The sequence below is a fragment of the Pan troglodytes genome, chromosome 7, assembly GCF_028858775.2.
Source record: "Pan troglodytes isolate AG18354 chromosome 7, NHGRI_mPanTro3-v2.0_pri, whole genome shotgun sequence".
In the NCBI taxonomy this organism is placed as follows: Eukaryota; Metazoa; Chordata; class Mammalia; order Primates; family Hominidae; genus Pan; species Pan troglodytes.
Genome location: NC_072405.2, coordinates 62,669,403 through 62,691,870, shown reverse-complemented (window position 1 = coordinate 62,691,870; position 22,468 = coordinate 62,669,403). Strand labels below are relative to the sequence as shown.

Genomic DNA, 22,468 nt, shown 5'->3' with positions numbered 1-22,468 from the left:
GTGCTGATTGGTGTATTTACAATCCTTTAGCTAGACATAAAGGTTCTTCAAGTCCCCACCAGATTAGCTAGATACAGAGCGCTGATTGGTGCATTTACAAACCTTGAGCTAGACACAGGGTGCTGATTGGTGTGTGTACAATCCTCTAGCTAAACATAAAAGTTCTTCAAGTCCCCACTACACTCAGGAGCCCAGCTGGCTTCACCTAGTGGATCCTGCACTAGGGCCGCAGGCAGAGCTGCTTGCCAGTCCCACGCCATGGGCCCGCACTCCTCAGCCCTTGGGCGGTCGATGGGACCAGGTGCCACCGAGCAAAGGGAGGTGCTGGTCGGGGAGGCTTGGGCCACGCAGGAGCCCATGGCGGGGGCGGGGGAGGCTCAGGTATGGCAGGCTGCAGGTCCCGAGCCCTGCCCTGCGGGGAGGCGGCTGAGGCCTGGGGAGAATTCCAGCACAGTGAGGGCGGGCCCACAGTGCTGGGGGACCCGGTGCCCCCTCCGCAGCTGCTGGCCCAGGTGCTAAGCCCGCCGAGCCCACGCCCACCCAGAACTCGCTCTGGCCCCGGTTCCCACGGACACCTCTCCCTCCACACCTTCCCACAAGCAGAGGGAGCTGGCTCTGGCCTCCGCCAGCACAGAGAGGGGCTCCCACAGTGCAGCGGCAGGCTGAAGGGCTCCTCAAGTGTGGCCACAGCAGACACCGAGGCCGAGGAGGTGCTGAGAATGAGCGAGGACTGCTAGGGCGTTGTTATCTCTCAATGGGAGTGCAGTAGTGAGGACGACCAGAGTTCACTCTCATTGCCATCTTAGTTTTGGTGGGTTTTGGCTGGCTTCTTTACTGCATCCTGGTTTATCAGCAAGATCTTTATAAGCTATATTTTGCGCTGACCTTCTATCTCATCCTGTGACTTAGAATGCCTTAACCGTCTGGGAATGCAGCCCAATAGGTTTCAGCCTTACTTTACTCACCCCCTATTTAAGATGGAGTTGCTGTGGTTCACACGCCTCTGACACTGGTTACCGTGTGAAAGAAATGGAGTGTTGTTTTTTTTACAGCTTCCTTCCCAACCTTACTCTCTAAGGATGGTATCCAGTATGTCCTTTTTTTTTTTTGAGATGGAGTCCTGCTCTGTTGCCCAGGCTGGAGTGCAGTGGCACTATCTTGGCTCACTGCAAGCTCCGCCTCCTGGGTTCATGCCATTCTCCTGCCTCAGCCTCCCGAGTAGCAGGGACTACAGGCAACCACCACCACATCCGGCTAATTTTTTTTTTTTTTTGTATTGTTAGTAGAGACGGGTTTTCACCGTGTGAGCCAGGATGGTCTCAATCTCCTGACCTCGTGATCCGCCCACCTCGGCCTCCCAAAGTGCTGGGATTACAGGCTTGAGCCACTGCGCCCGGCCTCCAGTATATCCTTCACTGAATTGTAAACTTCTGAAGGTCAGGGCATTTTGGCTTTAAGTGTTTCTATCTTGTGCTCTCTTCCAGATTCTACCATGTATTTGATATGCAACACATTTGTTGAGTAACTACATTTCAGGCCATAAAGGCACCTGTGCAGAAAAGGGCAGTCTAGTCTCATGCTTATGTGTCCAGAGTTGATTCCTTCCGGTGGGTTCATGGTCTCGCTGACTTCAAGAATAAAGCTTGTGACCTTCGTGGTGAGTGTTACAGCTTTTTTTTTTTTTTTTTTTTTTTTGAGACAAGGTCTCACTCTGTCTCCCAGGCTGGAGTGCAGTGACGTGATCTCAGGTCACTGCAAGCTCTGCCTCTCGGGTTCATGCCATTCCCAAGTAGCTGGGACTACACGACCAGCCAATTTTTTTTTTGTATTTTTAGTAGAGACGGGGTTTCACCGTCTTAGGCAGGATGGTCTCGATCACCTGACCTCATGATCCACCCGCCTCGGCCTCCCAAAGTGCTGGGAGTGTTACAGCTCTTAAAGGTCCCACAGACCCAAAGAGTGAGCAGCAGCAGCAAGATTTACTGTGAAGAGTGAAAGAACAAATTTTCCACAGCGTGGAAGGGGACCCAGGGCTGCCGCTGCCGGCTAGGGGAGGGGGGGCGTGGCCAGCTTTTATTTCCTTATTTGTCCCTGCCCACGTCCTGCGGATTGGTCCACTTTACAGAACACTGATTAGCCCATTTTACAGGGTACTGATTGGTGCATTTTACAAACCTCTAGCTAGCCACAAAGTGCTGATTGGTGCGTTTTACAATCCTAGCTACAGAGTGCTGTTGGTGCATTTTACAATCCTCTTGTAAGACAGAAAAGTTCTCCAAGTCCCCAACCGACCCAGAAGACCAGCTGGCTTTACCTCTCACTTAAACCTGTACTGTGTCAATATCCGTACATCAATAAGTGTTGTCGATCAAGTTAGGGAAGTAGTGGATTTCTGGTGACAAATGTTACCCTTTCCAACTAAAGTTTAAAGAAGGTAAGTTGAACCCAAATCTACATACTGCTGTAGCCCCAAACGGAAATACTGCAAAAGCTCCATCAACGTCTCCCAGTCCATCCAGACTTTTACAAATGAATAGACCCCGGCCGCAGGAAACCAAGGAGCACCTGGGGTTGGGTGAATTGGCTCTGGGGCTCATTCTTTTCACTACAGCGCCAGAAAAGCAAAAACCTAAACCAAGACCCAAGAGACCAGCCCTCAGCCTGCACCTGAGAGCACATTTTCCCCAGCTAGCACTGAGCATGCGCAGGCTGCGTGGTGTGGCGAAAGCGCAGCCAGGTCCGCGCTGCCGCCGCAGCCAATCGGAGGGAGGGAGCCGCCCGGACATTGTGAGGCGCCGAGGGAGGGGCGGCGGGCGAGGGGCAGGGCAGGGCGGACCCTGGACGCGCGGGCGCGCGCGGAAGGTAGCGCGGGGCCGCGTTGGCGCGCACGCGCCTAAGCGTGCGCCCGGTGGGGCCGGCCGGGACTCGCCGCTCGCACGCCCTTGGGCCGCGGCCGGGCGCCCGCTCTTCCTTCCGCTTGCGCTGTGAGCTGAGGCGGTGTATGTGCGGCAATAACATGTCAACCCCGCTGCCCGCCATCGTGCCCGCCGCCCGGAAGGCCACCGCTGCGGTGAGTGGCGTAGGCGTGGGCTCGGAGGGGTCCACTGGGCCAGCCACCGGTGATTGCCCCTCGCGCGGTGTGGGCGTTGCGGGCGCGTGGCGGCCTGCGGACGAGGACGCTCCTCCCGGCCCGGGTGGGGTGCGAATGGTCCGCGCGGCCGGGTCCGCGGGGGGCGGGGGCATCCGGGGGGTCACAGCCGGCGCGAGGGCCAGTCCCCAGCTCCTTCCTGCATTGCGGAGAAAGTGCGGCCCCGGGACCCCCGCGGGCCGGCCTAGGGCACGGCGTCAGCCTCTGCAGCGTGTTTCTGCCTGGTGTGTGGGTGAGGGAAACCTAAGTCTGCCAGGAAATCGCCTTATTGTCACCTCGCACTCTTATCCTCAATGAAAGAAGTTTGAAGATTGAGTGTCCTACAAGGTCAGACGTACTGTTTTTTAGAAAACTCGTGTATGAAAAGTCAAACTTATTTTTGCCTCCGGAAGCTTGCTTTTGCAATGGAAAAATTCTACAGGATATGTGAGATGTTCCTGATTTGACTTGAAAGAGATAAACTGTTTTTCTTAGAATGTGATCATTTGCACTCAGTGTCTAACTGGGACCTCTCAGTGCTACCCCCCCCCCCATTCATTATCTCAGGAAATAAAGGGAGAAGTTGATCAGAATTTTTGCCATTTAAAAGAGGTCATTAGAGATTAAGTCGCCGAAGATAGTGTTGTGTAATTCTCTCGTAGGTTTCGTTCCGTTTTCCACCTTAAGCAAAGCTAGTGTGTAACAATCCTGTGTGGGCTTATTTAGGCATTGCTTATTAATTTTCCTCTTCTCTTATAGGTGATTTTCCTGCATGGATTGGGAGATACTGGGTAGGTACCACTATTATTAATAGTAACAGTAATGAAACTGGGTCATGCAACTTTTGTTTACGCGTTCAAAGGTTTAATGTTTAAGGGCGCTAAAATGGTATTTTAAAAGATTGCCAGTTAATGTATCTTACAGTGCGGTGATTTTATGTTTTGAAAACCCTCAGAATTTTCCCCTTATCATCGTGGGTTTATTGATTTTTTAACTCTGGTTTCTGGAACATATTAAAATTGCAAATTCCTCATTAGTTGCTTTGGGTATTGGATACCAGAGATCCGTGGAATGTTAGTAGGGACGGTGTGCAATTGAGAGCTCTCCAGAGCAGTTAAAATTTCAGAGCAGATTGAAGAGAAGAACTAGTTGATTTTGATAAGAGAACTAGTGGCAACATAAGGCATGCAGCATTCTGAATAGAGGGATTAGATGTTCACTCTAATGAGTTGAAAGGCAGGGGAGGCAACTCAAAGATTTATTTGGAGGCTTATCAAACAATTTGTTGTACTAACTACTTATTTTTATTTTATTTTTTGTTTGTTTGCTTTTTTCTTTTGTTATTATTTGTAGAGACAAGGGCTCTCTCTGTTGCCCAGGCTGGAGTGCAGTTGCAGGATCTTAGCTCACTGCATCTTTGAACTCCTGGGCTCAAGTGATCCTTCAGCCTCAGCCTCTCAAAGCACAGAGATTAGAGGTGGGAGCTGCCTGAGCCTGGCCTGTTGTACTAACTTTAGATACATGATTTATCTTTTACTCAAACTTTTTCTATATTGAGATGTTTTTGTTTTTATGTTTAAATTGGTGATAATCTGTGAAACTTAAGCAAAATATGAATGTTGTTGAAAAATTGCAGAAATAGAGGAAAACTGAAGATAAATAAATTTTGATAAAGTAGCCCCAGAACGACTAAATTTTCTTTAAAATGAACCATTGGGGCTGGGCGCGGTGGCTCACACCTGTAATCCCAGCACTTTGGGAGGCCGAGGTGGGTAGTTCACTTGATGTCAAGAGTTCAACACCAGCTTGGCCAATATGGTGAAACCCCATCTCTATTAAAAATATAAAAATTACCCGGGTGTGGTGGTGCATGCCTGTAATCCCAGCTGCTAGGGAGGCTGAGAGAAGAGAATCACTTGAACCTGGGAGGCAGAGGCTTCAGTGAGCCAAGATTGCATGACTGCACTCCAGCCTGGGCCACAGAGTGAGACTCAAAAAAAAAAAAAATGCCATTAGGCTAGATTTTTGTTTGTTTGTTTGGAGACAGGGTCTGCTGTGTTGCCCTGGCTGGAGGGCAGTGGTGTGATCTTGACTCACTGCAACCTCCACCTTCTGGGTTCCTGGGCCTCCCGAGTAGCTGGGACTACAGTTGCTTGCCACCATGCCAGCTAATTTTTGGATTTTTAGTAGAGACAGAGTTTTGCCATGTTGGTCACGCTGGTCTCGAACTCCTGACCTCAAATGATCCGCCCGCCTGAGCCTCCCAAAGTGCTGGGATTACAGGCGTGAGCCACCACTTAAAAGTGATTCCTATTTTTTGCCTAATAAGTCGAGTTATGTAATACAAACTTTGTATGGAGTTACAGAAAAGGTTGCAGCACTCTTTCTGGCAATCCAGTGGTCCTGTGAAAATGATGAACTTATTTTACCAAATGAAACTCGAATAGCAGAATCTCTATTTTATGGCCAAACCTTTCTTGATGTTGCAAGTCAGGGAGAAGGTTGCTACCCTCTAACTTTGCCAATAATGAGCACTTCTATGCCTGAATTATTAGTTCAAGCAAAAAAAAACCCTTCAGTCTAGGCAGATTCCACAGACTGAAGCTAAAAGTAAAAATGGTGAAGACTATTAGGATCAAAAATACCAAGAACATCCATTACATCTTGACCAAAAGTTAAGTTTATATTAAAAAAGTATCCTCCTTTTTAACCTGTTGTGATGAAAGAAAAAGGTCTCCAGTTCTGAAATTATTTGGTGGGATAATGCTAAGGAAAGGCTGACTCTAGACTGGTTCCATGAGTGCATGATGAAACTTTGAACCTGTCAGCCTGACAAGTGGCAATTTAATATTTAAGATATTGTAGTCTCCCCTTACCTGCAGTTTTGCTTCCCATGGTTTCAGTTACCCGTGGTTAACTGTGGTTTGAAAATACTAAATGAAAAATTCCAGAAATACTTTATAAGTTTAAAATTATACACCATTCTTTTTTATTTATTTTATTATTATTTTTTGAGATGGAGTCTCACTCTGTCACCCAGGCTGGAGTGCAGTGGCACGATCTCGGCTCCCTTCAACCTCTGCCACTCGGGTTCAAGTGATTCTTGTGCCTCAGCCTCCGGCGTAGCTGAGATTACAGTCGCGTGCTACCACGTCCAGCTAATTTTTTTGTATTTTTAGTAGAGATGGGGTTTTGCCATGTTGGCCAGGGTGGTCTTGAACTCCTGACCTCTAGTGATCCACCTACCTCGGCCTCCCGCAGTGCTGGGATTACAGGCATGAGCCACCATGCCTGGCCTGAATTGTACACCATTCTGAGTATTGTGATGAAATGTCATTCCGTCTCACCCAGGACACGAATCATTCCTTTACCTAGCGTATCCATGCTATATGCATTCACCATCTGTTAGTCACTTGGTAGCCATCTGGGTTATCAGGTCAACTGTTGTGGTATTGTTTTGCTTTTTTTTTTTGAGACAGAGTCTTGCTCTGTCACCCAGGCTGGAATGCAGTGACACGATCATGGCTCACTGCAACCTCCGCTCTCCAGGTTCAAGCAACTCTCCTGCCTCAGCCTCCTGAGTAGCTGGGACTACAGGCGTGCACCACCACACCCGGCTAATTTTTGTATTTTTAGTAGAGACGGGGTTTCATCATGTTGGCCAAGCCAGTCTGGAACTCTTGACCTCAAGCGATCTGCCTGCCTCGGCCTCCCAAAGTGCTGGGAATACAGGCATGAGCCACCTCGCCCAGCCTGTAGTGCTTTTATCCAAATAAGCCTTACATTGCTTAATGATGGCCCCAAAGTGCAAGAGAAGTGATGTTGGCATATTGTTATAATTGTTTTATTATTGTTAATCTCTTCCTATGTCTAATTTACACAATAAACTTTATCACAAGCATTATGTATAGGAAAAAACATAGTATATATAGGGTTTGGTGTTATCCATGGATTCAGGCATCCACTAGGGGTTTTAGAGCATCCCCCACTGTTTATTTCTGGAATTTTCCATGTAATATTTTCGAACCACAGTTGACTGTGGGCAGCTGAAACCATGGAAAACAAAACTGTGGGTGAGAAGGACTAGGGTATTTTAAACATTATATAATCACAGAAAAGTTATCCCATTAAATTTGACGTTTAGTATTATCTAATATATTATGCATTCAACCTTTGCCAGATTGTTCCATTAATATCCTTTATAGCTATCTCCTCCCTAGTCATACATTATATTTAGTTATCACATCTCTTTAGTCTCTTTTGTCTCTTTTAATCTGGAACAATTCCCTAGATTTTCTTTTGTCTTTCACGACATTGACACTTCTGCAGAGAACAGGCTAGTCCTTTAATTTGGGTTTGTGTATTTACTCATGATTAGATTCAGTTTATGCATTTCTGGTATAAATACCATGTAAACAATATGTCCTATTCATTGCACGCATCAGTAGACTAATGATGCTGAGTCCTTTTATTGTTGTAACTTCGATCTTTTGATTAAGGTGGTATCTTCCAGGTCTCGACTGCAGTTACTTTCCTTTGTAATTAAAAAGCAAGTTGCGGGGGGATACTTTGTGACTATGCAAGTTGTTCATCAAGCTTTCACCCAATATTTTTACCATCCATTGATAATTGCTTGAGTCAATCATTTCTACAGTGTGATTTTCCAATTCTGTCATTCCTTTTTTTTTTGTCATTCCATTTTTTTTATTAATCTGCTACTCCCCATTTAGTTAGTATGGACTCAGATTTATTTTCTATTTATTTATTTATTTGTTTGTTTATTTTTTGAGACAGAATCTCGCACTGTCACCCAGCCAGGCTGGAGTGCAGTGGTGCGATCTCGGCTCACTGAACTTCCACCTCCCAGGTTCAAGCAGTTCTGCTGCCTCAGCCTCCCAAGTAGCTGGGACTATAGGTGTGTGCCGCCACGCCCGGCTAATTTTTTTTTTTTTTTTTTTTGAGACCTTGTCTCGCTCTGTCGTCCAGGCTGGAGTGTAGTGGCGTGATCTTGGCTCACTGCAACCTCTGCCTCCTGAGTTCAAGTGATTCTCCTGCCTCAGCCTCATGAGTAGCTGGGATTACAGGCACGCACCACCATGCCTGGCTAATTTTTTTTGTATTTTTAGTAGAGACGGGGGGGTTTCACCATGTTGGTCAGGCTGATCTCAAACTCCTGACCTCATAATCTGCCCTCCTCAGCCTCCCAAAGTGCTGGGATTACAGGCGTGAGCCACAGTGTCCAGTCAGATTTTTGTATTTTTAGTAGAGCGGGGTTTTGCCATGTTGTCCAAGCTGGTCTCGAACTCCTGACCTCAAGTGATTTGCCCACTTTGGCCTCCCAGTCCCTCCCTGGGATTACAGGCATGAACCGCTGTGTCATGCCTGGACTCAGATTTATTTAATAGGTTATGTTCTATTCTGTTATGTTTTAAACTTTTTAACTTTTCATTTTAAATAACTTGAAATTTACATAAAAGTTGCAGAAATAACATTTATAGTTCCTTATACCTTTCACCCAAATTACCCAATTGTTAATATTTCTGAACTATTAAAGAATAAGTTGCAGGCGTGTTGCCTCATTACAGCTTAATTCTTCAGTGTACATTTTTAAGTACGAGGACACTCCAGTACAACCATCATTAAGAAGTTAACACTGATGGGATACTACGGTCTAATCCACCAGCTCCATTCACATTTCATTGGTTTGAGCCAATAATGTCCTTTATCAGTCCAGGATCACATATTGCCTCTACTTATCATTTCTCTTTAGTTTTCTTTATTCTGAAACAGTCCTTGTCTTTCATGACCTTGACACTTTGTCAAGAATACAGGCCGGGTATGGTAATACCAGTGCTTTGGGAAGCTGAGCATGAGAATCGCTTGAGCCCAGCTGTTTGAGACCAGCCTGGGCAACAGCCAGACCCTGTCTCTACCAAAAAAAAAAAAAAAAAGTGTAAGCCAGTTACTTTGTAGAATGTCCCTCAGTTTGGGTTTATCTGATGTTTTGTGATTTATACCTTTTTGACAGTAACACTATAGGGGTGTTGCTGTGTCCATAACAGTGCATCATATTAGGCAGACCTCATGATGATTTTGTTGTTATTGATGTGTTTTATCACTTGGTTAAGATGGTGTCTGCCAGGTTTCTCCACATTAAAATAATAAATATATGAAATATTTAAAATATTGAATATGTAATTAAAATATTAAAAAATATTTTGTGGGGAGATACCTTGATATTATAACATATTCCTGATCCCCACCATATGTTCACCCATGGATTTAGCACCCATTAATGATTATTGCCAGAATCTATTGTTGTGGGAGTTGCCGAATATCTTATGATATTTAAATGTTTAAAGTTAAAATATGGTCTTTTCATTAAATTTCCTTTGTTCTGGCTGGGTGCAGTGGCTCATGCCTGTAATTCCAGCACTTTGGGAGGCTGAGGCAGGAGGATCATCTGAGGTCAGTAGTTCAGTACCAGCCTGGCCAACATGACGAAACCTCGTCTCTACTAAAAATTAAAAAACTAGCTGGACAGGATGGTGCATGCCTGTTGTCCCATCTACTTGGGAGCTGGAGGTTGCAGTGAGCCAAGATGGTGCCACTGTACTCCAGCCTAGGCGACAGTGAGACTCAGTCTCAAAAAAAAAAAAATTCCTTCATTCTGGATTTATTATTTAGCAGTCTACTGTGGGGTAGAGCTTTCCTTTCTCCTTTATTTATTACTTATGTAGATACTCATTTGTTGCAAAATTTTAAATCAGTACAGACTCTTGGATTCCTATTGTATTCAGAGGATAACAATCTAGTTATTTATTTTGATGTCCAAATTGTCCTTTAGTTGGCCACAGTAACCCTTTCAAGCTAGTACTCGGTGTCTTTTGGACATATCCTCATTCTTACTTGATCACTTCCTCACTTTATGGTACAAGATTTTTTCTAGGATTGTGTTATATGTTTCCTGCTCTAGTCCTGGACTCAGCCATTTTTCCAAGAACCCTGGTTCCTTTTAGTAGACAGTGAGATCTGGATGCTATGTGTGCTCCCAGATCTAGACCCTTGCAGTGGACAGAGCTAAGAATATATGCAAATACATACATATGTACACACATATCAGTTTTAGTATTTATAAGTATTCAAAATCTTGAGTTTATAATGATTCTTCCAATTGCAGCCCAGCACCACAGGGTTTATTATAGCCTTCTCCCTTTCCATATTTGTAATTCCGTGAGGAACCTGACTTCTGTTCTTGGGGGGTTCTGGCCAACAGTGCAACTGTGGAGTGCGCCCCTCCAGTTACACCAGCTCACAGCTATGCTTCATTCATGGGACCTCTCCCCATCTGCTGAATATCACACCTGAAAGCTCAGTTCCAATTAAGGGGAAACAAGGAGGAGGAAAGACCTGGTGGAAAGCTTGGTTCTCTTCATGTGTCCCCCTCCCTGCTACTCCCCAGCCCCGATGTATTCCAGGAATTACTTATCTGTATTACCAGTCCCTGTGACATTTCCTAGACCAAGGAGATTATAAAAGTATAGAGAAGAATGTTTGAAAGATAAGTGGTTGACTGGATCAGATTTTACTGAGAGGTCAAACAAGGTGAGGATTTAAAATAAATTGGCAACATGGATATGTTTTGTGACCGTAATAAGTTTGCAAGTCTTCCTGTAATCAAGAACTGTTAATAATAGAATTATAGAATGTGATTTGGAGATCATTTAATTACAAGGAATAGAAAACTGTTCAACTAGCTTAAACAAAAATTAGAATTTGTGGAAGGATAGAAGGGCAGCCCACTGGCATATAAAGTCCATGAAGGCAAAGGTTTCTTTAATAAACTTTCATTAAGATAAAATTCACATACCATAAAATATACCTCAGCACAGGGATTTTTTGTGTTTTGTTTAAATTAATACTGTATTCCCAGTGCTAGAATAGTATAGGACATGTAATAGCACTAAGTATTTGTTGGACAAATAAATGAATAAATAAAGAATTAAAGGGCGAGACATACGAGGAACATCAATCACCACATGTATTAGTCTCCTAAGGCTGCCATTATAAATAACCACAAACTAGATGGATTAAAAACAACAGAAGTTCATTCTCACAGTTAAACAGGCCAAAAGTCCAAAACCAAGCTGTCAACAGGGCCACATACATTCTCTTTAACGGAAGATCCGTCCTTGCCTCTTCAGTTTCTGATAACTCCCGGCTTTCCTTGGCCTCAGGCACCATACCCCCAACCTCTGCCTCTGTCTTCATGTGACCTTTGCTGTGTTTCTGTTCTCTCCTCCTCTTAGGAGGACGCCAGTTATTGGATTTAGGGCTCACCCTAATCAAGTGTGATCTCAACCCTTAACTAAGGAAATCTGCAAAGAGCCTATTTTTAAATAAAGTCACATTCCGAGGTTTCAGGTGGATGTGAATTTGGGGGGAACACTGTTCAACTACACCATTATTCTCACTACGTTTCCCTGGTCTTATGGTCTCTCACTTGCTTCTTTCTGTAGATTTGCATAATTCTCAGTGTGGACACACTCGTGTTATCCAAAAGTGAACGATCCTAGCTCTGACTTATATCAACCCTACTTCTGGTGTTCAGTCAAGAATCTGATCTGTCTTAGGTCATTTTTTTTCTTGTCTAGTTAGTTGGTAAGACTGATTGGGACTGATAGGAGAGTTCATAAGAATAACGTGCTACATGAATGGGGTTGGGGATGAGTGGTGTTTCTTTTACAAACCCAGACAGAATCTCTGTTCTACACCCATATTACTACAGGATAATGAACAAATGGAAATAATATGTGTGCATGCCACCACACAGGTCCTGATTTTGTTTTGTTTTGTTTTGTTTTTAAGTAGAGACAGGGTCTCATTATGTGGCCTAGGCTGGTCTCAAACTCCTGAGCTCAAGCAGTCTGTCCACCTTGGCTTCCCAAAGTGCTGGCATTACAGGTGTGAGCCACTACACCCAGCCAGAATTCTTAAATCTTGAGTTTTTCATTGTCATTGAAAATTATCAAAAGAGTTGGCTACAGCTTGGCCATCCTTTTTATATTAATATGGTTGGAGTCAGATTTTTATAACCTGTATAGACCTTTGAATCATCCAGTACATCTAGCTCCTGATTATGGATGGGAAAACTGAGAACTAGAAAGGCATGATTCTCATACTATAGCATGCATCAAAATCACTTGAAAGACTTGATTCTTGGGCCCCACTGCCAGTTTCTGATTGAGTGGGTCTGGAATGAGACCAAGGAATTTGTCTGCATGCCTCCTCTTCTTCTTTCTTCTTTCTTCCTCCTCTTCCTTCTCTTCTCCTTCTCCTCCTCTTCCTCCTTCTCTCTCTGTCTCCTCCTTCTCCTCCTCCACCTTCTCTTCCCCCTCCTTCTCTTCCTTCTTTCTCCTTCTCCTCCTTCTCCTTCTCTTCCTTCTTTCTCCTTCTCCTCCTTCTCCTTCTCTTCCTTCTTTCTCCTTCTCCTCCTCCTTCTCTTCCGTCTTTCTCCTCCTCCTCCTCCCCCTGACTTCGACAGGGTTCTCCTCCGCCGCCGCCTCTGCCTCTTCCATCTCCTCTGCCGCCGCTGCCTCCCCCTCCTCCTCTTCCTCCTCCTCCTCCTCCTTGCTTCGACAGGGTCTCTCACTCTGTTGCCCAGGCTGGAGTGCAGTGGCGTGAACACAGCTCACTGCAGCCTTGACCTCCTGGGTTCAGCCTCCCAAGTGACTGGAAGTACAGCTGCATGCCACCATGCCTGGCTATTTTTTAAAGTTTTTGTAGAGATGAGGGTCTCAGTATGTTGCCCAGGTTAGTCTAACTCCTGGGCTCAAACTGTCTTCCCATCTGGGCCTCCCAAAGTGCTGGGATTACAGGCATGAGCCAGTGTGCCTGGCCAGAATTTGCATTTCTAACAAGTTCTCATTGGATACTGATAGTACAGGTCTGGGGGTCACACTTCTGAGAACCACCAGACTGACGGAACTGTCTGTGACCACACTTTTAGATAGTGGCTGAGTGGGGACTAGAACCCAAGATTCCTATTTCTTTTTCTCATATAAGGGTTCTTAGTATTTCTCCTTCCTTCCTTCCTTTTCTTTCTTTCCTTCCTTCCTTTCTTCTTTTCTTTTCTTTTCTTTTTCTTTCCTTTCCTTTTCTTTTCTTTTCTTTTTCTTTTTTTGAGACAGTTTTGCTCTTGTTGCCCAGGCTAGAGTGCAGTGGCGTGATCTCGGCTCACTGCAACCTCCGCCTCCTGGGTTCAAGCGATTCTCTGCCTCAGTCTTCTGAGTAGCTGGGATTACAGGTGCCCGCCACTGTGCCCGGCTAATTTTTGTATTTTTAGTAGAAACAGGGTTTCACCGTGTTGGCCAGGTTGGTCTCAAACTCCTGACCTCAGGTGATCCGCCCACCTCGGCCTCCCAAAGTGCTGGGATTACAGGCATGAGCCACCATGCCCTGCCTGGTTCTTAGTATTTCTTATGTAGAATGGAGGTTGGAGCCAGGCATGGTGGCTCACACCTGTAATCCTATCACTTCGGGAGGCTGAGGTGGGAGGATGGCTTGAGCCTAGGAGTTTGAGATCAATCTGGGCAACATGGCAAAACCCTGTGTATTAGTTCTCTTGCTGCTATAAATAATTACCGAAACTGGGTAATTTATAAAGAAAAGAGGTTTAATTCACTCACAGTTCTGCATGGCTGGGGAGGCCTCAGGAAAGGTGGAAGGCACCTCTTCACAGGGTGGCAGGAGAGAGAAATGAGAGCTGAGCGAAGGGGGAAGCCCCTTATAAAACCGTCAGATCAAATGAGAACTCACTGTCATAAGAACAGCATGGGGGAAACCACCCCTGTGATTCAATTATCTCTACCTGATCCCACCCTTGACACATGGGTATTGCGGGATCTGGCCAGCAGCCCGCAATGCAATGGGGCTCTCTCTTTGTTCCCAGGCAGATCGGTAGGTTGAGAAATAATAGACACACACAAGATAGTGAAAGCTGGGTCCAGGGGGGTCACTGTCTTCTGGTCCCGCGGTGCCAACAATGCACTGGATATACCAGCATTTATTAGTTTAGTGAGGGCGGGGGTAGGTTAGTGAGGGATTTAGGGTCATTTGATTATGAGGTGAGATGGTCACATGGGGATGAAATAATTCTTTAGCATAACATTTGTATGTAGAAGTATAGTACATTTGTACGTAGAAGTACAGTATACAGAGATAAGAATTTACAATATAGTGTGTGCATCAGTAATTTCTAATAGAGCCTTAAAACAGAAACACAGTCTTTCCATAACCTATGATTAGCAAGATATTAATCAGCAGTAACAGTTGCAGCAAAAGCTGGTTACAAACAATCCATAGAAACAGGATGTGAAGCTAGACAACTGGTTAGACCAGAAATTCCCAGAAGGGGAGTATGTCTTAACCCTAAAGAGGCCTAGAAGAGCCGTGGCAAGATGAGGGCGTTTATAGCCCTATCTTATCCATGTGGACAGGCATCCCCAATGCGTCCGTTTATAGGCTCTCCACAAGGGTCGCATTCTGTTCCCAGAGCTATGAACATCTGCTTTTCTGGGATAGGAATCTTGGTGATGTGAATCCTCCGTGATTGCACATCCATTCATAGGCTCTTTGCAGGGGGAAGCACATCACACACTGTTGGCTCGTTCTGGCAGTCCAACCTGGCATTGTCTTTACACAATCCTGCATGCAATTTTGTATTTACAATAATCAGGAGCATTTCATCTTTTATTCCGTAGCAATAGTTTCAGGGGGTCTCCCTACACATGGGGATTATTACAATTCGAGGTAAGATTTTGGCAGGGACACAGCCAAACCGTATCATCCACCTTCTACAAAGAATACAAAAAATTGGCCAGCCATGGTAGAGTGTGCCTGTAATCCCAGCTACTTAGGAGGCTGAGGTGGGAGGATCGCCTGAGCCTGGGAGGTCGAGGCTGCAGTGAGCTGAGATGATGCCACTGCACTTCCACCTTGCGCAACAGTGAGACCCTATCTCAAAAAAAAAAAAAAGAGGTTGGCAAACAAGGGCCCATGGTTCAATTCTGGCCTGCCACTTACTTATTATTACAGTATTAGTATATACATTCTAATATATACATATTAGTGTTAGTATTGTTACATATGTTCAAAGACCCCCCCCCCCCCCCGGGGATGTCTGAAACCACAGAGAGTACCAAACCCTATGATACTATGTTTTTTCCTATGCATGCATACCTGTGATAAAGTTTAATTTATAAATTAGGCAAAGAGGTGAACAACAACAATAGAATAATTATAACAACATACTGTAATAAAAGTTATGTGAATGTGATCTCTCTCTCAAAATATATTCTTGTTCTGTACTCACCTATTTTTCGATGGTGGTAACTGAATCCACAGAAAGCAAAACTGTGGTTGATGGGGAACTACTGTACTTATTGAGATATAATTCACATACCAAAAACTTCACTCTTTTAAAGTATACAGTTCAGTAGTTTATTTACAGAGTTGTTCAACTATTACCACTGTCTTAATTCCAGAATATGTTCAACATCCCCAAAAGAAACCCAACATTCATCTGCAGACTACTTATTCCCCTCCCTGGCAACCACTATCTTTTTCTGTTTCTGTGGATTTGCTTATTCTGCGTAGAAATGGAATCAGATAATATTTGGTCTTTTGCATCTGGCTTCTTTCATTTTATAACATAATGTTTTTCAGGCTCATCTATTTTGTAACATGTACCAGTACTGCTTTCTTTCATTGCCAAGTAAATAATTAGCTGAGCATGGTGTCATGCACCTGTAGTCTCAGCTACTTGGGAGGCTGAGTCAGGAGGATCCTTTCAGGCCAGGAGTTCAAGTCTAGCCTGGGCAATATAGTGAGACTCTGTCTCTTAAGAAAATTCACATAAAAATAATTCATTCATCAATTAATGAACATTTGGATTGTTTCTACTTTTTGACTCTAATGAGTAATACTACTCTGCACATTTGTGTACAAGACTTTGTATGGACATATGTTTTTAATTCTCTGGGGTATATACCTGGGAGTCAAATTGCTAAGTCAATGGTAGCTCTATGTTTAACCCTTGAAGAACTCCAGGACAGTTTTCATAGTAGCTGCACTTTTTTACACTTCTGCCAAGATAAATGGCCAGCAGTGTGTGAGTGCTCTGATTTCTCGCCATCCTCGTTAACACTTGTTATTGTCTTTTTGATTATAGCCATCCATTTCTATGTGAAGTGGTGTCTCATTGTGATTTTGATTTGCATTTCCTAATGGTTAATGTTGAGCATCATCTCATGTCCTTGAAAAAAGTAAAATAGACGTCCCTCTTCAAAGATTTTCCTCCCCATCTAATTAGGAATAAATAGTAACTTCTCTTAAAAGCAAAATTTATTCAAAGACCGGTGCTAACATTCTTAAATATCTGCTAGCCGTAATAAAGAAATCAATGTACTTTATGTTCTTAGCTCCCTCAATTTAGCCTAAATATTTGCCCTGGCATGCTTATACTGGTCCAAGCAAGCATTAGGTCGTAGCCTGTTCCTCTTCCTTATTTAAAAGTGTTTTTATCTTTCTCAGCATTCCACAAGTTAACTTCCTCCTTCCTTTGTTCTCCTCTACCTTTGCCTCTTTTAAAAAGTTCTAAGTTGCTAGCCAGTTGGGACAAATAACAGAATGTGAGGTCCCGTTCCAGCCAATGGAAACCAGACACAGCAGTAGGGTGGACTTGTCAGATTATAAATGACTCTGTCTCCTTTGTTCGGTGTACTCTCGTGACACAGCTACTGGCAAGTGTACCCTTTCTGCAGAAAGTAAAAATGGCCTTACTAAATAAATTAAATTTATGTTCAAGTGCTGTTTCTTTACGGCACCAGAGAACAAGCATTTCAAACATCCTTATTGGCCATTTGCATATTTTCTTTGGAGAAATATCTGTTCAGATCCTTTGCCGTTTTAAAAATTGGGTTGCCTTTTTGTTGTTGATTTATAAGAATTGTTTATATTGTCTGGACACTAGACTCCTATCAGATACATTATTTGTAAATATTGTCTCCCATTGCGTGGGCTGTCTTTGCACCCTCTTGGTAGTATGTTTTGCAGCACAACAGTTTTTCATCCTGATGATTTTTATGTTTGTTTGTTTGTTTCAGACAGAGTATTGCCCTGTAGCCCAGGCTGGAATATAGTGGCGCGATCTCGGCTCAGTGTAGTCTCTGCCTCCCCTGGGTTCCAGCGATTCTTCTGCCTCGGCTTCCCGGGTAGCTGGGATTACAGGCATGCCCTGCCATGCCTTGCCCAGTTTTCAAGTCCTTCACTTATTTTGTTAAATTATTCCTCCAAGTATTTTATTCTTTTGTATACTATGACGAATGGAATTGTTGACTTTATTACATTTTTATATTGTTCATTGCTAGTGTATAGAAATATACCTTTTTGATAAGTTTTTTATATCCTGGGATCTTGCTGACCTCATTAGCTCTTAGGATGTTTTTGTAGATTTCATAGGATTTTCTGTATATAAGATCATAAGATACTCAGCTCACAAGATCATGAGAGGGAATTTTACTGATTCCTTTCCTATCTGAATGCCATTTATCTTGCCAGTTTCCCTGGCTACAATCTCTGGTAAAATGGTGTATTGTATTTATTAAATTTTTATGTTGAACCACCCTTGCATTCTAGGGAAGATCTCTCCTGGTCATGGTGTATAATCCTAATTATATGTCGATAGATTTGGTTTGGTAGTTTTTAGGATTTTGTATTTATATTCCTATGGGATAGTCTGTGATTTTCATTTTGAGACAGGGTCTCGCTCTGTCACCCAGGCTAGAGTGCAGTGGAGTGAACACAGCTCACTGCAGCCTCAACCTTCCAGGCTCAAACCATACTCCCAAGTATCTGGGACCACAGGTGCACACCACCATGCCTGGCTAATTTTCTTATTTTTTGTGGAGATGGGGTCTTACTATGCTGCACAGGCTGGTCTTGAACACCTGGGCTCAAGCAATCCCCCCACTTCAGGCTCCTGAAGTGTTGGATGACGAGCGTGAGCCATCACACTTGGCTGTCTTTTTTTTTTTTTTTTTTTTTGGTACCCTTTGGTTTTGATGTCAGAGTAATAATGGCCTTCTAAATGAGTAAATGTTCCTTCTTTTTTGGGGGCGGGGGGGATGAGGAGAAGGATTCTTTTTTTTTTTTTAATTTTTTTAGTATTTATTGATCATTCTTGGGTGTTTCTCGGAGAGGGGGATTTGGCAGGGTCATAGGACAATAGTGGAGGGAAGGTCAGCAGATAAACATGTGAACAAAGGTCTCTAATTTTCCTAGGCAGAGGGCCCTGCTGCCTTCCTCAGTGTTTGTGTCCCTGAGTACTTGAGATTAGGGAGTGGTGATGACTCTCAACGAGTATGCTGCCTTCAAGCATCTGTTTAACAAAGCACATCTTGCACCGCCCTTAATCCATTTAACCCTTAATGGACACAGCACATGTTTCAGAGAGCACGGGGTTGGGGGTAAGGTTATAGATTAACAGCATCCCAAGGCGGAAGAATTTTTCTTAATACAGAACAAAATGGAGTCTCCTATGTCTACTTCTTTGTACACAGACAGTAACAATCTGATCTCTCTTTTCCCCACATTTCCCCCTTTTCTATTCGACAAAACCGCCATTGACATCATGGCCCGTTCTCAATGAGCTGTTGGGTACACCTCCTAGACAGGGTGGAGGCCGGGAGAGGGGCTCCTCACTTCCCAGATGGGGCGGCCGGGCAGAGGCGCCCCCCCCAACCTCGCAGATGGGGCGGCTGGCCGGGCGGGGGCTGCCCCCCCCACCTCCCGGACGGGGTGGCTGGCCGGGCGGGGGCTGCCCCGCCACCTCCCTGACGGGGCGGCTGGCCGAGCGGAGGGGCTCCTCACTTGTCAGACGGGGCGGCTGGTCAGAGATGCTCCTCACCTCCCGGACGGGGTGATGGCGGGGCAGAGACACTCCTCAGTTCCCAGATGGGGTCGCGGCCGGGCAGAGGCGCTCCTCACATCCCAGACGGGGCGGCGGGGCAGAGGCGCTCCCCACATCCCAGACGATGGGCGGCCGGGCAGAGATGCTCCTCACTTCCTAGACGGGATGACGGCCGGGAAGAGGTGCTCCTCACTTCCCAGACTGGGCAGCCAGGCAGAGGGGCTCCTCACATCCCAGACGATGGGCGGCGGGGCAGAGACACTTGTCACTTCCTAGATGGGGTGGCGGCTGGGCAGAGGCTGCAATCTTGGCACTTTGGGAGGCCAAGGCAGGCAGCTGGGAGGTGGAGGTTATAGCGAGCCGAGATCACGCCACTGCACTCCAGCCTGAGCAACATTGAGCACTGAGTGAGCGAGACTCCGTCTGCAATCCCGGCACCTCGGGAGGCCGAGGCTGGCAGATCACTCGTGGTCAGGAGCTGGAGACCAGCCCGGCCAACACGGCGAAACCCCGTCTCAACCAAAAAATGCAAAAACCAGTCAGGTGTGGCAGCGCGCGCCTTTGGCAGGCTGAGGCAGGAGAATCAGGCAGGGAGGTTGCAGTGGACCGAGATGGCGGCAGTACAGTCCAGCCTCGTCTCGGCATCAGAGGGAGACCGTGCAAAGAGGGAGAGGGAGAGGAAGAGGAGGGAGAGGAGGGAGAGGGAGAGGGAGAGGAGGGAGAGGGAGAGGGAGAGGAGGGAGAGGGAGAGGGAGAGGAGGATTCTTTAAACATTGGATTGGTAGACTTCACCTTGAAGCCATGTGGTACTGGGCTTTTCTCTGTGAGACTTTTGATTACTGATTCAATTCCTTGTTACAGGCCTATATAGATTTTGTTTCTTGAATCCGTTTTTGGTAGTTTGTGTCATTCTAGGAATTTGTCTATTTAGTCTAGGTTATCTAATTTATTACCATGTAATTGTTCATACTATTCTCTTATAATCTTTTCTATGTGTCAAGTTAGTAGTAGTCTGTTCTTTGATTCCTGATTGTAATAATTTGAGTCTTCTCTGTTTTTTTTCTTTGGTTGATCTAGCTAAAGGTTTGCCATTTTTGTTGATCTTTTCAAAGAACCAACTTTTGCTTTAGTTGATAGTCTCTCTCTTTTTTTTTGAGATGGACTCTCATTCTTTCTCCCAGGCTGGAGTGCAGTGGCTCAATCTCGGCTCACTGCTACCTCCGCCTCCCAGGTTCAAGCAATTCTCTTGTCTCAGCCTCCTGAGTAGCTGGGACTACAGGCACGTGCCACCACACCCAGCTAGTTTTTGTATTTTGGGTAGAGATGGGGTTTCACCATGTTAGCCAGGCTGGTCTCTAACTCCTGACATCAAGTGATCCACCCGCCTCACCTTCCCAAAGTGCTGGGAATACAGGCGTGAGCCACCGCGCAGGCCTTTGTTGCATTTATTTCCACTCTAGTTTTTATTATTTTCTTCTTTCTGTTTACTGTGGATAAAGTTTTTTGGTTTTGGTTTTTTTTCAGGTAGAAGATTAGGTTGTTAATTTGAGGTCTTTATTTTATATATATATGTGTGTGTGTGTATATATATATATATATATATATATAATTTTTTTTTTTTTGGTCTCCCAGGCTGGAGTGCAGTGGCGTGATCTCAACTCAGTGCAACCTGTGCTTCCGAGGTTCAAGTGATTCCTCTGCCTCAGCCTCCCAAGTAGCTGGGATTACAGGCATTCACTGCCACACCGGGCTAGTTTTTGTATTTTTAGTAGAAACAGGGTTTCACCACATTGGCCAGGCTAGTCTTGAACTCCTGACCTCAGGTGATCTGCCCACCTCAGCCTCCCAAAGTGCTGGGATTACAGGCGTGAGCCACCGTGCCCGGCCTGAGGTCTTTATTTTTAAACACAGATGTCTACAGCTATACATTTCCATTTGAGCATTGCCTTTGCTACATCCTATGCATTTTTGCTGCTGCTTGTTTTTACTTTTTCTAAATGGTTAGGAAAAAACTTAAGACTTAGTGACACATGAAAAGTATATGAAACTCAGATTTTATTGTACATAAATAAGGTTCTGTTGGAACAGAGCCACATCCTTTTGTTTACATGTTGTCTATAGTTAATTTTCATCCTAGAGTGGCTGAGTTGAGTAGTTGCAACAGAGACCTTCTGGCTGGTAAAGCCTAAAATGTTGACTCTTTTGGTCCTTTGCAGAAAACAATTATTGACCACTTTATCTGAGGTGTCTTCAATTTCTATCTCTGATTTTTAAGTATTCTTCTAGACAAATTTAACAGTATATGTGCAAAGGCCTAATTTTTTAAAAGATTTTTGTGACATTAATGTTTTAAAGAATTTTTTCTAAGGAAAAAATGATGTCTGCGAACATTCATTTTATAAGACTGTACGATGAGACCGGGTGCGGTGGCTCATGCCTGTGATCCCAGCACTTTGGGAAGCCGAGGCGGGCGGATCATGAGGTCAGGAGATCGAGACCATCCTGGCTAACATGGGGAAACCCCGTCTCTACTAAAAATACAAAAAATTAGCCAGGCGTAGTGGCGGGTACCTGTAGTCCCAGCTACTTGGGAGGCTGAGGCGGGAGAATGGCGTGAACCTGGGAGGCGGGGCTTGCAGTGAGCCGAGATCGCGCCACTGCACTCTAGCCTGGGCAAGAGAGCGAGACTCCGTCTCAGAAAAAGAAAGAAAGACTGTACAATGAGAAATCTGTGTGAAAAAAATTGAAATGCCAAAATGTTTAGAAAGAAGAATATTTGATAAGTTAGAATTCCAGCAATTTAAGTGGAAAAAGTGTATCCTGGGCAGGTGCAATGGCTCACACCTGTAATTCAAACACTTTGGAAAGCCAAGGCAGGAGGATCACTTGAGGCCAGGAGTTTGATACCAGCCTGGGCAACATAGTGAGATCCTGTCTCTACCAAAAAAAAAGTACATTCTAAAACTGTAGATACAATATAGTCTCATAACAAATAGGAGCTAAGCTGTTAATGATTGTTTCTTTTTTTAAAAAAAGGATTAGTTCTTGATCGCACCAGTCCAAATGCTTTTCATTTTCTACTTTTGTCTTTTCTCCCCTAATTGTAATATGGAATAAAACATACTATGGTGCGTATGTATGTGCGTGTGCGTTGTGGGGAAAACCTGTCCTCTGTCTTACTGCTCCTGCTGTATAAATTCTTTTTGATTTTCGTAGCTGAAACTAATCTTTTCCTTCTCTTCCACATTTTGACATTCTTTGTAACTTGTTTGTAGGGCTTAACTTTTGATCTGTGTGGTGGTATGTTTATATCTTGTTTCTCCTACGGGACTGCAGTTTCGTTGAGGATACAGTCTTTATCTCAATCTTTA

The 22,468-nt window shown here is 44.7% G+C and overlaps 1 protein-coding gene across 10 annotated transcripts in view; it reads left to right on the top strand.

The window, feature by feature from the left end:
• Positions 1 to 2,811: 2,811 nt before the first annotated feature.
• LYPLA1 (lysophospholipase 1) overlaps positions 2,812 to 22,468 on the top strand; it is a 54,925-nt gene continuing 35,268 nt past the window's right edge. For 2 of the 10 annotated variants that reach the window (XM_016959485.4, XM_063817102.1), the window contains exons 1-2: positions 2,823 to 3,070; positions 3,887 to 3,918. In XM_016959485.4, coding sequence (XP_016814974.1) covers positions 3,002 to 3,070; positions 3,887 to 3,918 — 101 coding nt within the window. In that variant the 5' untranslated portion in view covers positions 2,823 to 3,001. Of the gene's footprint in view, positions 3,476 to 3,886; positions 3,919 to 22,468 lie in introns of all 10 variants that reach the window. The other 8 variants (XM_519760.4, XM_009455399.3, XM_063817103.1 and 5 more) reach the window with 8 other exon arrangements.